Genomic DNA, 17,138 nt, shown 5'->3' with positions numbered 1-17,138 from the left:
GCTTCCTTTAGAATTATTGCACTGACCCGTTGTCAAGTTAGTTGATTCTGTTATGGCCCATCTTCAGTTAATCCCTGCTAATGAATTATTTCTAATATTATTTTCATTTCCAGGATTTCCATTTGATTCTTTTTTTATAATTTTCACATCCCTTCTGAAATTTGCCATCTTATCACCCATTATATCAATTCCACTAGATTCTTTAACATATTTGTCACAGTTTTTTTTTTTAATTTAAAAATGATTTTACTCTATTTTATCAAAAAATGTTAAACTTAATACAATTTTTAAAGGTTACTTTCCATTTATAGTTATTACAAAATATTGGCTATATTCCCTGTGTTTTACAATACATTTTAAGCCTATTTTACACCCAATAGTGTGTGTCATAGATATTTTCAGCTCCATGTCTAGTAATTCAAATATCTGGGTTGCCCATGGATCTCTTTCTACGGACTGATTTTTCTGTTGAGGATGGGTCACATTTTTCAGTTTCTTCGTATGTCTAATAATTTTGTGTTGCATATTGGACAATATAGATGTCATAGTGAAGAGAATTGTCCTCTGATGAGTGTTGACTTTTGCTCTCAGCTTTGTGACTTTAGGATGGGCAGTTCACAGACCATCCACAGATTAGAGAAGAGTGTCTCTACTGACTTTGCTTCCCCACTGTGGCTTCCTGCTTTCCAGTATCTTCCCCTCAATTTCCTCCTCCTTGGGCAGTCTCAACCCCAACCTCTGACTCCTCAGGCCAGAAAGACCAAAGCTTCCCGCTTGAGCCATTTGCCAGGCGGAGAGGGCTGGGATGAGCCCTCAGAGAAAAAGCCATAAAAGTATGGGTGTTACCCAGTGCGGTTCCCTTCTTTCTAAGGTCAGATATCCTTCAGTTACTGGCTACTCTTTATCACTCTCCATTGCCTTCAAACAGTTGTGTTTTTTATTTTTTATTTTTTGCATTTTTATCTTGTGTTAGTCCAAACAAGCCACTCTGTATCTCTCTCCGTCTCAGCCTAGCTCAGCTTCTCTCTCTCTCTCCACAGCCCCCAAGCCCTCTCTCCTTCCCTTTCACTGCTCCTACCTCTCTCTTTCCTCGCAGGGAGAACCTGGCCCCAAAGGAGACCCTGGTGAGAAGAGCCACTGGGTAAGCTCTAGCCCAGCGCTGACCTCCCGCTGCCCCCCTGCCCTGGACACTCAGGAGATTATATGAGGGTGGGGGAAGCCCATCCAAATCCCCTTTGCAACCTGGTCTCCCGGGGCAGAGCCTTGCCAGTTCTCAGCCCCTGCCCCCTCCCAGCACCCTGTCCCTCCCCAGTGGGCAGGGCCAGCCTTATAAGCAGACCTATACACTCTGTCTTCGTCCCTGTCTCTGTCTTCTCTCTGTGGCCTTTGCAGGCCAGGGTGACCCTGCCGCTTCCTCCTGGGTGGTTTGGGCTGACCCAGTCCAGACTGCATGCCCTGCCCCCATAGCCCTTCCCAGCAAGGGCTTTGGCTTCTGCTCCCCTGTCTGCAAAAGAAAGGGAAGCAGGAAAACAATACCCACACAGAAGAGGAGGCCACTCCTGGCCCACTGGCCTTAGGAAAGCCATGAAGCACAGGAAGGGAGGTGCAGAAACACCGAAGTACACAGGAGCCCTTTGGTAAAAGGGATGGGGCTCTGAACACCACCAGAAATGGTGGTACAAACGGTACACATTGGAAACGGTGAATCATAGGAAGGGAGGCCTGGAAACCATCATGGACCCAGTGTACATGGTGAATGAAGTCAAGGGACCTAGATCCATTGTACCCAGAAGACGTGCAATTAACATGAGATCCTCAACACCATCACATACACAGGAGACCCATGAGGAGGGGAAGGAGAGGCCTAGAAACTGTCATACGCACCAGAGAACCATGGAAAATGAAATAAGGAGATCTAGAAACCACTGTACACAAAGGAAGCCTAGAAACTGTCACATGCACAGAAGACATAGAATAAACGGGAAAGGGGACCTAGAAGCCTTCACTGTCACGAGAGGGTATTGCGGTGAATGAATTTCAGGGCCTAGAAATTACCGCCCCCCACCAGGAAACATGGAGGAAGCACCAGAAGCCCCACGATGCAGGGACCCAGAAACCACCACTGCCATAGGAGGCGTTTGGAAAATGGACGGGATGGGGGCAGACAGGAGAGGCCACTGGGGCGTTCTTCTGGAGGCTGGCATTGTGCCCACCTCCCTCCCCCACCCACTCCTGGTGCAGTCTGGCTGGGATGCCCTACTTCCTGGCAGGCGCTAGTTAAGGAAGACATGGGGAGCACCCAGCTCCTGCCCCGCCCTCTCTGCTCGATTGTGGGTCAGTGATGGATACAGCCGTGGGAGCCCCCCACCATGCACGAGCCCTCCCCTGTGTCTTCCCATGACTCGTGGGGTCCTGCTACCTCTCTAGCAAGCCTCTCCCAGCCCCTCACTGCCACCCTACTCGCTTCCCCACCTTCCACCCGCTAGTGGCTCCAGAGCCTCTTAAGCACACTGTAAGCATGGGCATGAGCTGGGCTGGGGGTCAGCTAGACCCAGGAGATCCCAGCCCTCCGGCTCCTTCACTGGCCTCTTCAGAGGCCTGGGGGAGGTGGGAGAGGTGGGGTGAAGGCTGAATTAGGCTGGGCAGCCCCATCCCTATATGGGGGGCCCAACAGAAAAACAGATGCCTGAGCTCTCTCAGAACAGACCTCAAACTCAGAACCACCTTTGGGAGGGACTCCCACCGCCATGAGGTAGCAGGGCCCCTGCCCATCCACCTGCCTTCCCCTCACCCACCTGCTCTCCTGTCCCTGCTTGCCGCCTGCCTGGGAGGGGACCTGCTGGGCTGGGGGGTGCATGAGGCTCTGGGGGCTGGGAGGGCCAGCTCTGTTGGGGGCAGGTGGGGATGAGGTCCGCGTGAGGAGGGCTCCTGTACCCACACTCCACCTGCTAGTCACCACTTGGTGAAGCTCTTGCAGCCGTTGACTTGTCTGTGGCTCAGCAGTGACACCCAGTGGTCATGAGGATGCGCTGCAAGCACTGGCCCGTCCAGACCAAAGCCCATACCCGATATTCAGATAGGAAAAACTGAGGCCCAACTCCATAGAGTGAATTGTTGGCAGAGCTGGAACTGAAACCCAGGCTTTTCAGCTCCCAGGGCTTGGGGAACCAGCTAACTTTCCCCAAGCACCTCCTTGGTGGTGCCAGGCTCCAGACTGGGCACCGTGGACACAGATGTGATTTGGACCCAGTGCCCACCCTCAGAGTGGTCACAGCAGGGGTAGGGGGGAACAGACCAGTAACCAGCAGTGACAGGACAGGGGGAGCTCAGCTGTGATGGCAGAGGGCAATTCAGCATCTTCTTGGATGAGGAGACTCAGGCTGAGGCCTGGCAAAGGGTGTTCTGGCAGAGGAGAGGAGACATCATGTGCAAAGGCCCTGGGGCAAGGGCAAGCCTGGGGTGTCTGAGGAGCTGCAAATACTTGGAGCGACAGAGGGTGACAGGCAAGGAGTGAGACACAAGTCAGAGGCTTTGGGGGCTTAAGAGGCCATATTGAGGAATGTAAAGTTTGTGCTGTAGGCAGTGGGGAGCAACGCGTTGAAATGTTAAGTAGGGGAGTGATGTGGTCAGATTTTTGTTAGCCAAAGATCCCTCTGATTGCCATGTGGAGAATGGATGGGAAAAGGGAGCAACGTGGGAGCAGAAAGAGAGACTAGACAGGAGGCTGTCCCCATCATCCTGGCAAGAGGCTGTGGGGGCCAGAACTGGGAGGAGGCGGAAGATGGACAGATGTCAGTGGAGCTGAGAGACGCGTGGGTGCTAGTCTGGCTGTGGAATGAGGGGGCGAGAAGTTAAGGGAGATGTTTACAATAGAGAAAGACAGAAGACAGCCAGGGAAAGCTGGCCCTCTGAGCTTTCTCCGTGGAAAATGGGGAATGTCTGTGTGACAGCTTAAGGGGCTGTCCAGCAGGCCCTGGACACTCAGGCCAGGCTTGGGGGCACTGGAGCATCATCGGTGCAAATAGCAGGCCACTTACCCAGAATTTTTTTTTTTTTTTTTTGCATTTTCCCCCCAGGTTTTTACTTTGAAAATTTTCAAATATAGAGAAAAGTTGGTTCAGTGACTATCCTTATACCCTTCTTCTGGACTGACCAGTTATTACTGTTTTGCCATGTTTGTTCTTTCAATCTTTATATACTTACAGACCTTTTTCCCTAATCCATTGGAAAGTAAGTTGCAGACCTCATCTGCATCTCCCCCAACACATCAGTGTATGTCTTGAAAGAGCATGGATGTTCTCCCAAAGAGCCACAGAACCACAGTCACCCCTAAAAAAGCTGACATGAATTCAGCCACTTAATATACAGCTTACCTATAAAGCAAATGGCAACCCACTCCAGTACCCTTGCCTTGGAGAATCCCATCGACAGAGGAGCCTGGTAGGCTACAGTCCATGGGGTCGCAAAGAGTCGGACACGACTGAGTGAATTCACTTCACTACCTATAAATTTTACCAGTCATCTCCAAAATGCATTTTGTAGCTGGTTTAAAAAAAATCCAAGATCAAATCAAGATTCGTGTATTGCATTTGGTTGTCATGTCGCTGCTGCTGCTGCTGCTGCGTCACTTCAGTCGTGTCCAACTCTGTGCGACCCCATAGACAGCAGCCCACCAGGCTCCCCCGCCCCTGGGATTCTCCAGGCAAGAACACTGGAGTGGGTTGCCACTTGCTTCTCCAATGCATGAAAGTGAAAAGTGAAAGTGAAGTCGCTCAGTTGTGTCTGACTCTGCGGCCCCATGGACTGCAGCCTTCCAGGCTCCTCCGCCCATGGGATTTTCCAGGCAAGAGTATTGGAGTGGGGTGCCATCACCTTCTCCTGTCACGTCACTAGGTTCTTCTAATCCAGAACAGGCCCCCTGCCCTTCTCTTCCTTCTCTCGAGTTTGTCTTTTTGAGACTGTCCCTCCATCTAGATTTGCCTGACAGTTCCCTCAGGAGGCGATGCAGGTGAACTGCCCTCCGCCAGCTGGGGAGGCGCTGCCCTCTTACTGCATCTCACCAGGAGACGTGTAATGTCAGCTTGTCCCACTGTCCATGCTCCAGCGGCTCAATGTGGTTCTTGAAGGTCATCCACTTTTAGATGCATGTAATACTTGAAGAGGGGTCACTTCAGGGCGACCCCCCAGGCTCCATGGCCAGGCAGTGGCCTGAGAATGGTCCCATCCATGTGATATGGACAGGACAGCCAGATCATAAGGGTCAGTCCTAGCATCACCATGGACTCGTTCAGAACAGCCACGTTGCGAGGACTCTTGTTAGATGTTTTGTGTGGGAAGAGCTACCTTGAAGGTAGCAATTGTACCAAGATGCGTATTATACCTCATCCCTTCATTTAATCTGCACTAAGGAAAAGGACTCGAGAGAGACTCCCAGATGTGTCAGGGCTGGAGTAGTTCTTGCCGTCCTTTTGCTTGGTCAGAATTAACATCTAGGAAAGAGGAAGGAAGGAGTGAGGGAGTGTGGGGTTCTGACAAGACCATGGGCCTTATGCTAGGGGGAAGAAAGGACAGACAGACAGACACTGGGAAGAAGTGAAGGTGAGAGCCAGCTGGCAGTCCCTGACCAGAGCCCTGGGCAGCGTCAGCGCTACTTGAGACAGGAGACCCTGGAGCAGGGAGGTCCAGGGGAGGGGTTTGAGGGGTGCTGGAGACTCAGCTGAGACAAAAGGGCGGGGCTGAGGGCTGGGCTCCCACGTGTGCAGCATATGGACCTGGAGCCGTCAGAGCCCTTGGGAGGAAGGGGCCCAAAAGGACTAGGGAAGGGGGCACCTGGGCCTGGACTTCAGCTTTGCCAGCATTTTAAGCCTAGCTTCCCAACAGTGATGCCACTCAGACATCTTCTGATTTTACTCTGATACGTTCATTTGGACATGAGTGGGAAGACGATTGGAAAGTAGCCTGATCCCACTGGTGGAGTTAATTAGCTGAGACAAACACAGTATTGAAGGCAAAACTGAGTCAGTTCAAAGACTGCTAAGTAAACAAGAGTGCAAGTGGCCCAGGGATGTGGCAGGAATCCTGCGGATGTTGTGAGAGCAGCTGGTTTCAGGCAGCAGAGATGGAAGAGCGGCTGGGGCTCTGGGGCAGCCTCCGGGCAGGCCCTGGGACAGCAGGAGTGCCCCTGCAGACTGGCCTCCCCCTGCCTCCAGTGCAGCGAAGATGTGCAGGGCTGTGGGCAGAGAGCAGACAGCTGGGTGGGATCCTACCAAGGGGGTTGCTTCTGCCTGCCTTGTCCCCCTCCTGTCTTCTCCGAGTCTTGTTCCAGCTGTCCGTGGGCCCTGGGCTGTGGCAGGTGGTGAGGGGCTGCGGGTGCATGTCCAGGGTGGGGCATGGGCCTCCAACAAGCTTTGCAGGGCCCCCCTCCCCTGCCCTCTTCACGGCTGCATCTGTCTCTTTCCTCCACAGGGGGAGGGGTTGCACCAACTACGCGAGGCTTTGAAGATTTTAGCTGAGAGGGTTTTAATCTTGGAAACAATGATTGGGCTCTATGGTGAGTAGAGACAGACGGACAGACAGCCCAGCCCCCACCCACCAGCCTTCCCCAGGCCCTGCAGGGTGGAGCTGCCTGGGCCCAGTCAAGAGGCCGGAGAAGGTACCTGACCTTCTCCAGGTGGGGACGTGAAAGGTCAAGACCACCCATCCCTCGATGACTGGTCCCATGAGTCCACAGGGGAAGAGGGGAGACCCAGAAACCCGGGCCCCCACCCCTGTGGTCAGACCTGGGGCTCCGGAAACTGTGGGTAATGTGGTTTCCAGGCCTGCAGGGGTGCCAGGGCGGACAGATTTTGAGTCTGAAGGGAATGATGGGCAACAGAGCCAAGCTCCAGGGCAGCAGAGGATTGTGGGTAACAGAGCCAGACTGCAACAGTACAGCGGATTGTGGGTAATAACGTCAGAACCCAGGCCACCAGGAGGATTATGGGCAATGGATCCCGACTCCAGACAGAGCCAGTGTGCAAGTCCATGGGCCAGCAGGTCACAGGGCTAGACTCCAGCAGGGCAGGGGACTGTGGGTGACACAGCCAGGCTCGAGTCCCAGGGGATTCTGGGTTATGTACCACCCTCCAGCTCTGACCCAAGAGGCGCTCACTAAGCAGGCCCTCCTGGTCCCAAGGTGCCCCATGAGTGGGCTGAGAGACCCTCCCCCAGGCAGTCATCCACCAGTTCTCCACCAATCTGGTCACTTGAGGAGCCAAGTGAGCCCCGTCCCCACTTAGAAGGAGAGACCAAGATCCTGACAGAGGCTCCTGCCCCTCCCCTCAACTCCCCGGCCCAGCCTGCCCCCGGAGGCCAGACTCGCACCGTCTGCTCTTCTCGATCTCCCATCAGGCTCCTAGCTTACAGAGCTTCCTGCAGCAGCAGGCTCAGCTGGAGCTCCTGGCCAGACGGGTCACCCTGCTGGAAGCCATCATCTGGCCAGGTAACGGCAGGGCGGGCAGGCAGGGGCAGCCCCTGCCAGGAAGGGCCTGGGAAGGGCCTGGGGACACAGACGGCACCTCCCAACACTGGATCCAGACTAGCAGCCCCCACCCACTCTTCAGCCCTTCCATCCGGCCAGCAGACAGTGTCTGGCACAGAGAAGGTTCTGGTAACTAGTTCCTGAGTGAGCACCTGCTCTGTGCCAGGTACCTCGCCGGACAGGTTCCAACAGATAAGAGAGACACAATCCTGCTCTCGTGGAGCTTAGGGAGCTGCTGTGGGCAGGTGGGGAGGGGAGCCCTGGAGCTGGGTGTTAAACCCAGGGTGAGGAATACCACAGTGGAGTGAGTACTGGCAACCAGGAAGTCACAGAAGTGCTCCTGAAGCAGGCTGGGGCATGGCAGAGGGCATCTTGGGAGAGCTTCCGGGAGGAGGCATCTAAGTGGAGACTTGAAAGGCCAGGATCGGGGTCAAGTGAACAGGCAAAAGGAATAGCATGGCCAAAAGCCAAGAGACCAGAGAGAACCCAGAGGGATTGTTCTGTGAGTTTGCTGAGGGGTGAGAGCTGAGGCTAGACAATCTGGCAGGGCCCCGTTGGAGAAGGTCCTTGAATGTAAACATGGAAAGAGGTTAGCCCCACCTGGCTGACACAATGGGGCTGAGAAGGCCTACCAGAGTTAAACGGGAGTCTGTGGCGGACCTGGAGAGAGGCAGGGATTGAATGCCCTTGGGGCTAACCCTCTCCTACCTGTAAAGAGGCCCCAGCAGCCACTTTCCTCCCAGATGTCCCATCTCTCAACGCTTCACTGCACACGGCCTCAGACATCACACGTAACCTCATGTCTGTCCTACAGATGGGGAAACTGAGGCCCCCATTAGGAAGGAGAGCTGAAGTCAGAGCCATCTCCTTCATTTGGCAAAAGTGTAGGGCACACCAGCTGCGTTCTGGGTCTGGGCAGGTGCAGAGGCCGGTCTCAGGGTACCTGCCTTGGTGGCGGAGGGTCTTCAGCATCTGCAGAGATGAGGGGCGTGGGGAACAGGTGAGCCAAAGGATGTGTGTGAGGGGAAGCCTTCCTGCGAGATGGGACCCTCGCATTAGTCATGGAAGGCTCCGAGTGCCAGGAGGAGGGGAGAGGGCAGCCCCCACAGAGCCCCGCTCTCCAGGGGTGGGAAGGTGTGCAGGGTCTGCTTCCAGAGCTGCTCCCGCTGAGCCACATGGCTTCCCCAACTTCTAGAAACTTCTCCAACCATCTCCCAGACCTTCTCTTCTCCCAGAGGATGGACCAAGGACCAAATCCCAGGCTCTCAGCTCTTTGTCAGGTGCCCGCCCCCCCTCAGGAGGAGGACTGGGACAGGAGCCAGAAGGGACACACTGTGGCCTTGACTCTGTGCCCTGCCCCTCCTTCCGCAGCCCAGGGAGGAAGTGCCAGGCGCCTGGCAGGGCCCATGTCCACTCAGTGTGGCCTGGAAGGGGGTTGCGGGAGGAGGGGAGCAGAGGAGACGGAACTGTCCCCACTGTTCCATCACGCGCACCAGGCGCTACAGAAGACCCAGATGGGCTCGTGTCTAGACTGTGATCGATACCGGTGATGGTAACAGCTGCCACACAGCCGGGCCACCTGGGCCGGGAACTTCCATTCAGCATCCCCAGTCCTTGTAACATGCGTTCTAGGTGGGCAGTACCATGCCAACCTCACAGAGGAAGAAGCACAGGTTCAGAGGGCTCATGTGACTCCCGCAATGACACTGAGCGAGTTGTGAGCCCCTGGGGCCCCCTAGGTCTGGCCTAAAGCTCCAGCTCTTCGGGCTCCTTCAGCAGAGGTTCCCTGACCTCTCTGCTCGGCTAGGCACTGAGGGGGTCCCAGGGAAAACCTGAATTTGGTCATGTCAGAACAGCATCTCATGACCAACTCACAGTGACCAGACCTGCAGGAGTTGAAAACACACCAGCCTTGTGACTATCAAGACCCAGTATTTACTGTGAAAGCCACTTTGCACTCCTGGTCACCGTACACACGTCACAGGAGGGTGACTCCGGCAGTGTCACCCCACATTCCTCTGGGACTTGCTCAAGGCCGCACGACTGGAATACGCTGGGGCCAGGACTTGGCCTGAGCTGATGCTGGAAACAGCTCTGGGCTTCCCTCTCCCCGTGCTCCCTGGTTTGGGGCACGAACTGTCCCTTGACTGTGACTGCAGATACCTGTCTGCCCCGAATCTCAGCCCAGAGGTTCATGGGACACGGGGCCAGGATACTGGACAGCTACGACTATGAGGGTGTAGCCGCTTGGCCTTCAGTGTGAAGCTGATGCGCAACCAGAGTCCAAGTGTTGGTCCTGTGAACAGGGTTTTGGAGGCTCAGCCAAGTCCTCCATCCTGGGGCTCTTCCTCTGGAAAAACAGCCCATCCTTCCAACTTGCCTATCCCCTCATTTGAGAAGGACTGAGGTGATAGTGACAGAAGGCTTCCTGGAGGAGGTAGGTCCTGATCTGGGTTCTGAAGGATGAGTAGGAGTTTGCCAGGTGGGAAGAACGCCAATTATTCAGTTTTACTTTTGGAGGTCAGCTAATTTGCAGGTTGGGGCGTATGCCACCATTGCCAAATCAGAACTGACTTCAATAATTACTGGAGTTGCCCAGGGCCTCTGTATCTGGACCATCCCCCAGGTTTTAGACATCAGACAACTGAGACCCTGACAGAGGTCCAAAGCTACACAGTAGGTCAGTGGCAGAGCCTGGCCTTCCTAAACCCTTCCCCACTTGGGTCGTATAACTCAAGGAGAGAGAAAGAGTGATGCCTGGCCTTAGTTTACCCAGCTATGAAATGGGAATGACTCAGGGCACACCTCCGCATCCAAAATATGTTAATGAAAAAGTACTTTTTCATGGCACATCCACTACGTACGAAGCATTTCAGAAACATGGTGGGTTTATCCCCATCTGTCACAGAAAATCATATAGAGGCCCTGAATGCTCTAGTTGGGTTAGGAGATAGTAACTCCCAGGGGGACGGGCACTAACCAGCTTCGCAGACCCCCTTCTTTCCTACAGCTCTGCTTCCAGATGACAGAGCCCCACCCCCAGAAGGCCAAGGGTAGGTGCGTGCCTCACACAGACCTCACTAACCTGGCCTCTCTCCATCCCTCCCTCTCTTCTTCCCTCCGGCAGAACCAGAGGGGTCGGGGGCAAGCCTCGCCAGCACAGGCACCCCCAGCCTCCTGCGGGGCAAGAGGGGAGGACACGCGGCCAGCTACCGGATCGTGGCCCCCAGGAGCCGAGACGAGAGAGACTGAGGGTGGTGGTGGCCCCTTGGGGAGGGCCAGCCAGGCTTCCCTTCCCAGCCTGGCCTGGGCCAGCTGCCTCTGGGGTCTGCCCGCCCATATTTATTAATATCCTCAGGGTCCCTTCCACCACCTAGGCCTTTGGGTGGGGGTCTTGGTCCTGGCACCCCATGCACGTCTGCTTCCTATGAGGCTGAGCAGGGACCAGGGCCTGAGAGGGAGGCGTGGCCCAGGTGAGAGGTGAGGCCTTACTCAGGGCCCTGGGCCTCAGTTTCCCTCTGTGAAATGGGTGATGCAGGTCTGCAGGGGGCGGCAGGTTTGGAGCTTCTGTTGTCTCATCAGCTGCCCAGCCCTCCACACGCCCAGGGATGACGAGGGCAGGCAGTCTTGCCTCCTGGCTCCCCAGTCAAACCTGGGGGGCCCATCTGTACCCCTCCTCGTTTTCTGGTGCTGGTTTCCTGACCCTGAGGTCAAGCTACCTGATCTGACTGGATGTTCAGGGCCCTTTGTGTCACTTCTGACCCCTGAACCCTCAGTCCCTTCCATGGTCCGGGGGAGGGGGTCGCCTGCTTCCACACCCGCTTGTGACAGCCCCAGCAGGTAGATGTGTATCAGCCAATAAAGGCCCCCGCCTGACTGCCCACCGGCCTGGTCTGTGTGTGCTCAGACGGTGCGGCGGGGCAGGCCAGCAGCTCTCCTCAGTGGCCTTCACTGTCCCCGAGGGCTGTGGAGCCAGGACTCCCTGGCCATCACCTGGGTAGCTGGGGGACAGGGTAGGGGGGCAGAGCCAGGCGTCCAGGAAGAGCACTGCCCTCCTGCAGTCGGCTGTTTGTTCACTGCTCGTTCACTCATTCTACCCCCGATACCAAACTAAGAGTCAGACAAGCACTGCCCCACGAGATCCAGGCTGAAAAGTGAACTGGGTTTTATTCTGAACAGTACTGGGGCAGGGTGCTGGGGGGCCACCCTGGACCCCCTCCTGACTCAGCAGACAGGGCTGGGGCTCCAACGTCCCCCTCACAGGCCAGGCTTCTTCTCACCTGAGGGCCTGTCTGTGCTATGGGGGCCCAGGACCCTCAGGGTGGGTGGACCCTTCCCTCCCCTGAGTCACCAGCGCCTCAGTGCCCACCTCCCCGCCGACCAGCAGTGCAACGGCCCCCTCCACTCGGCCGGTGGCTGCCAGAGCCACCACCGCCTGCTCCGTGGGGAAGCCCATGCGCTCTAGCTGCTGCAGCCTGTGGCGGGGGAAGGAATGGGAAGGGAGGGTCAGGGCCACCTCCAGCCCCCACAACAGGGCACCCCCCCCACCCACCCCACCTTACCGCAGAGAGGAGACGGAGGACTTAGGCAGCCAGAGTGGGCTCTCAGGGCCCTGGGCTGGGCCTTCAAGCAGCGAGGCCTCGATCCCCTCCTGCAGCATCTGCTGGTCCAGGGCTGCCCACAGCGGGGTCCCCGGGGGGAAGCCAGGCCCAGACCAGGCCAGTCCGGCCTCTGAGGAGCCCTCCCAGAGCGGCTGCACAGGCCTCAGGCCCGGCAGGATCGGGGCTGAGCCTTCACTGAGGGGCCAGAGGCTAGGGGAGGCCATGCGGGGAGGTCCAGGGGTGGGGGGCCTGGAGGGGCAGAAGCAGAAGAAGGCTGACTGCCAGCCACCGGCACGGCTGCCACCACCAGGGCCAGTGTCCTCGGCATCACCCTCACCTCACTCCGGCAGGGTGGGCAACGGGCAGCTCAGCTGGGCCGCCTGGGACGGGAAGGAGCCGGAGTGGCCAGCATCCAGCCAGGGCTCTGCACAGGACACCCTCCTGCAGCGCCTGCAGCCGCTGCTCCGAGAGCTCCAGCCACCGGAAGGCCCCGGCAGCGTCTGTCTGCCCGGGGCAGGGCGGCTGGTCAAGGAAAACCACATGCAGCTGGGGGGAGCCCACGCCACATGCCGGCCCCGTGCCAGGTGTGTGACGGGCACTCCCCCCTGTCTCCTCACCATGGCCCTGCCAGAGCAGTGCCATCGCCCTCATCGGCGTGGAGGCTCAGAGAGCAAAAGGGACCCGCCTGCAGCTACCCAGCCAGCAAGAGGTAGTGGCGTGCCTCATCCCTAAACCCATCTCACCCCGATTCGGCCGCCCCCCATCTGCCATCTCCTGAGCCCTGTGGGCCCGCTCAGGTCTGTGACACCAGGCCCACCCCTGGGCACTGTCACAGCGAGGGCAACACGCTCCCCTCTCCAGGATCCGGCTGGGCATCCCCAGTCCTAAGCAACCCCCGGGGCCAGCCTGCGCCCACTGTTCCCTCTGACTGCAGCGGCACCCCGAAAGGCATTGAGCCTGTGTTGGACACAGCCGCACCACACCCCCTTCTGGGGCCAGGAGAGCCCCAGGCTCGCTTTCACCCTGGCCCTTCACCCTCCGCACTGACTGCGGGCCCGCGCTCTCCTCTTCCACCATCTCCTCCTCTTGCACGGCCTCAGTGTAGCTGCCATCTCCACTGGGACGTCCAGGCTAGGCGCCTCCTAAGGCCCCTCAGCTCCCAGGCTCTCCTTTAAACTGTTAAATGGCACCTCTACGTGGCCACGAGCCCCCAGTCCCCAGCCCAGAGCCGGAGAGAGGACACTCAGAGATGCCCCTGGGATGCGTGTGAATGAGGGGGCCTGACTCCTCGTGCCAGTTCCTTCCCTGGCACCCTGGGGGCCCAGCCACGGAACCCGCATGTCCACAGCAGCCCTGGGCCCCAGCAAAGGATACAGGCCAGGCCAGCAAGGAGGCCGCAGAAGAGCTGCAGGAAGGGTGGCTCGGAGCTGAGCAGTGGTGTCAGGGCGAGCAGCAGCCACGGCAGGAGCCATGGTGGCAGGGCCCCCCGGGGCCGTCGAGGGCGAGAACCCTGCCCCGCCAGCATGGCCAGGTGGACGGGCATGTACCCGCAGCCCCCAGCTGCACCGGACACCCCGAGGCCTGCCAGCAGCACGGCCAGCAGCCCAGAGGCCAGCGCGAGCAGGCTGGAGGCATGTAGGAACCGCAGCGTGCCCAGGTGGCGCTCCTGCTGCCAGCTCAATGTGGGCAGGAGCAGCAGGCTGAGCAGCAGGCCGGGGAGGGCTGTGTGGCCCAGAGCATGTGTGAGCAGCCGGTGTGCTGGGGAGAGAAGGGGCTTATGTGCCAGGTTAGGGGCTGTGGCCCCCGAGTCTGGCCCAGGTGTGCCGGGGCCATCCACCAAGCCAGTCTCCCCTCCCGGGGAGCCAGAGCCTGCCCACAGCCAGCACTTTCACCCCTGGTCGAGGGGACCAAGGGCTTCCAAACGCTATGGCTACCCTCCCCTCTGCTGCTTTAAGTAGAACAAGCCAGACCCAACAATCAGTCTTCTTAAGAGCAACCAACCATAGGTAAGTCACTTCATTTCTGTGAACATCATTTGAGTTCCTCAAATTCTTGGGAAACAGGTGCTCAGCTCCCGCCAGTCCTCAAACCCCTAGCTCCTCCTCCCCATTTTCGGGCTTAGCTAAAAGCCTTAGTTTAAGGGAAAGCCACCAGACAGGGGAGCCATCTGAAAAGAATTCCTACTCACAGGCTCTCACCCCTGTGCTGGCCCCTCTGCCCTCCCTCCTCGGCTGTGGTTGAGCTGGGCATGCTGCCGGTCAAGGCGGACCTTCCCCGGGGTGCTGGGTCCGACCCCTGCCTGACCGCTGCAGGACGCATGTGCTCCTGCCAACTGGTCTCAGGCCCTACAGCAAATCTCCTGCCTCCAAGCCCCATGTGGCCGGCCCTCACCCTGCCTAGGGTCCAGCAGCAGCTCTGGGGCCAGGACGAGGCTGGGGCCAGCCCCCAGCAGCCACAGGGTGCTCATTAGCAGCATCAGGACAGAGGAAGCGAGAGGCAGTGCCGGAGTCTGTAGGCCAGGGGGGCCTCTGGCATGCATAACTTGGCAGAAGGTGCTCAAAGGTGGCCGTGGGACTGTGTGCTAGGGGTAAAGGAAAACAGTAACAACAGTTATTATTGCAGCTTTTATCTGACCTCCTTTCAGCTACCATAGCAATAGCACCGTTTTACAGAAGTAGAAACCGAGGCTGGAGAGGTTGGTGCAGCAACTTGGCCGCATTAGAGCTCAGAGTCTAGCCCTGTGCTTAGCCACCGCTGTCCCCTGTCTATCTGTGAAAGCGAAGAGGCCAGGCCCCGATGGGCCCTGAAAAGGCGCCCAGACTGGGGAGCACGGGGAGCAGCAAGTTGAACAGGGACGCCAGGGTCCCCAATTTAGGGGGGTTTTGTGCAGCCCCACCGGAGCAAACTGAATGCCATCTTCTGCCTCCCTATTCCCTCTGGCTACAGACCAGCCACCTTCCTCCCGCTCCCCTCCACTGACTTAAAAGCTCCAGGTGGCCTCAGCTGCCCTTGACCGAGGGGGCAAGGCCAGCCAAAGGGCAGGCAGATTAGGGAGCAGGTGGAGCCAGAGGGCTGGAGGAGGGGCAGCCAGAGTCCACACAGTGACACAGGACAGAGACACCCCTCTACTCGAGCACTGATCGCAGCCCCTCTGGCCCTGCCCTCACTTTCACAGGAAGATTCCAGGATCCACTCCACTTCTTCCTGTTGTCTACTCCTCTCTGAGCAAGTTTAGAGCCTCTCCTTCCTCATCTGTAAATTGGGGATTAAGAAAATTTACTCCTTGTAGGATAAGAAAAAGGAATGGACTAGGCAGGCCCACAACTCCTGCTGGATAAATGGTAGCCACCCTGGTCGTCCCCACCAAGGGAGAGGCCTCAACACGGAAGCAGCTGCTCCAGCCCAGCTGCCCTCAATCGTGCCAATCCCCTGCCCACGAAGCAAAGCTTTCCCTCCCGTGTTCTCCCTCTTCACATCCGGCCTGTCTTCTAAGCCCTGCTGGAATCCCCTCATTCTGGTACCCTAGCATGTCTCAGGACTCCAACTGAGCCGATGTCACAGGAGAGGAAGGGAAATCCCAGAGACAAGAGGGCTGCCTCATCTGCTGCCTTGTCAGGAGCATCCTTGGCATCAAAACCCACCTGCCACTCTCTTGCAGAAAAAATATAAACTCTTCTGCCTGCAAGGTCTTTCGCTTCATGTCTCCAACAGCAAACTCCTACTCATCCTTTGAAGCCCAGCTCAAAGCGCCCCTCGTCCCCACTATCATGGAGCCTACCCTATCTAATGAGTACCGCTTGGCCAGATTTCTAGGCAGGTGGTCTGAACTGGGGGAGGAGGAATGCTCCTCTCACTCACAGCCAAGTTTCCCAGGGTGCTCCTAGCACACAGCTCGTGCTCTGTATGTGTTCGTTTAAAAGAAAGACACTAGCTTTGTTCCAGGTCCCGCTCAAGGATTTGAATGAGCCCTGCCCTTTGCTGGACCTGGGCATCCGCCTAGGGAGATCGGGTTGAGTCCAAGAAGTCAGGCTGGTGTCAGCCTAGCGGCACTGCCATCCTCCTGCACCCTCACCATCACCCCCTTCCCCCCGGGGTACTTTAACAAGAGTAACTGAACTGGGATCTGAACGCTGCAGAGCTCACTCTCTTTATAAAATGGAGCTGTGCACCCTCAGAGCCCGCCTACCTCTCCAGGAAACCGGAAGGGCAGAATGGAAAGATAGGGACGGGGACGATTCTTCCGGGTCATGGACAGTTGGGCGGCGGGGGGTCCCGGGTGTGGGTGAGACTTAGCTTTGTGACTTTAGATGTACCCAAATTCCTTGGGTCTCAGTTTCCCCTTCTGTAAAAACAAAGTGTTGGATGAGGGGTGATTAAAAGAGTCTTCGCAACCTCGACCGTTACTGGGGGTGGGGGGGGGGTCTCTCGGGCTGGGCGCTACGTTCAGGGCCTCCCATCCAGCCCACCGGTCTCGGCTCCCTCCCCCGCGGCCGGGCCACGTGTCCGGGGTACTCACTGCGGAGCGCGCCCCCCGCCCCCCGAAGGCCGAGTGGGGCCCTCGGCTGGCAGTCGGTACTCTAGCTTCCCGCCGAGGCCCGAGCGCCCCGAGCCCATTCTGCTCGCCCTCCGGCGCGTGACCCCGGCAGACCGGGCGGCACGCCACCCCCTCCTCCGCCGCCCGCCGATTAGTCAGCAGTTGTCTAAGGCCCGGGTCCCTGCCCCCTAGTGTTCCCGCCGGCCTCCGTTTCCCTCCAAGGTAGTCTCTTCAGAGACGGTCCCTAGAACCAGCGGGCGTAACCATTCCCCAACGACCCGGCGTCGACCAAAGAACCACTCCGACTCGTCACCGAGATCTGCTCACCCGCCGCGCCCGCCCCTGCGGTGTTATTTTGGTCCGCTCATCACATCCGGGGCTCTTTAGAAAGAATTAGGACTAGAGAGGCGGGCGCGAAGGACGAGAAGTGGCGGGTCATTCCGCCTTTCCCCACCCCCGTGGCGGGGGCCCGATGGTAGCGCCC

General features: G+C 57.7%; 2 protein-coding genes across 14 annotated transcripts in view; one reads left to right on the top strand and one right to left on the bottom strand.

The window, feature by feature from the left end:
• Positions 1 to 10,926, top strand: part of EMID1 (EMI domain containing 1) — a 39,668-nt gene extending 28,742 nt beyond the window's left edge. For 3 of the 5 annotated variants that reach the window (XM_006069897.4, XM_006069896.4, XM_044929991.2), the window contains 3 exons: positions 1,097 to 1,141; positions 6,466 to 6,550; positions 10,647 to 10,926. In XM_006069897.4, coding sequence (XP_006069959.1) covers positions 1,097 to 1,141; positions 6,466 to 6,550; positions 10,647 to 10,771 — 255 coding nt within the window. In that variant the 3' untranslated portion in view covers positions 10,772 to 10,926. Of the gene's footprint in view, positions 1 to 1,096; positions 1,142 to 6,465; positions 6,551 to 7,336; positions 7,481 to 8,714; positions 8,888 to 10,646 lie in introns of those variants that run through there. The other 2 variants (XM_044929990.2, XM_006069895.4) reach the window with 2 other exon arrangements.
• A 741-nt stretch (positions 10,927 to 11,667) lies between these two features.
• On the bottom strand, positions 11,668 to 17,122 carry RHBDD3 (rhomboid domain containing 3). Of its 9 annotated transcripts, none has more exons than XM_006069887.4 (7): positions 16,982 to 17,115; positions 16,307 to 16,462; positions 14,512 to 14,701; positions 13,495 to 13,878; positions 12,458 to 12,620; positions 12,082 to 12,369; positions 11,668 to 11,994 (listed from the first exon to the last, which is right to left on the bottom strand). In XM_006069887.4, exons 2-7 carry the CDS (start codon positions 16,367 to 16,369, stop codon positions 11,817 to 11,819), a joined length of 1,266 nt encoding a protein of 421 aa, XP_006069949.1. In that variant the 5' UTR covers positions 16,370 to 16,462; positions 16,982 to 17,115; the 3' UTR covers positions 11,668 to 11,816. The 9 variants fall into 9 exon arrangements, with proteins under 9 accessions (XP_006069949.1, XP_006069948.1, XP_025123193.1 ...); XM_006069886.3 differs by lacking the exon at positions 16,982 to 17,115 and adding an exon at positions 16,637 to 16,938; XM_025267408.2 differs by lacking the exons at positions 16,307 to 16,462; positions 16,982 to 17,115 and adding exons at positions 15,288 to 15,372; positions 16,637 to 16,938.
• Between the last annotated feature and the right edge of the window lie 16 nt (positions 17,123 to 17,138).

This window comes from Bubalus bubalis, chromosome 17 (assembly GCF_019923935.1).
Source record: "Bubalus bubalis isolate 160015118507 breed Murrah chromosome 17, NDDB_SH_1, whole genome shotgun sequence".
Lineage (NCBI taxonomy): Eukaryota > Metazoa > Chordata > Mammalia > Artiodactyla > Bovidae > Bubalus > Bubalus bubalis.
The sequence above is the reverse complement of the archived record's forward strand: the minus strand, read 5'-3'. Positions and strand labels throughout refer to the sequence as shown.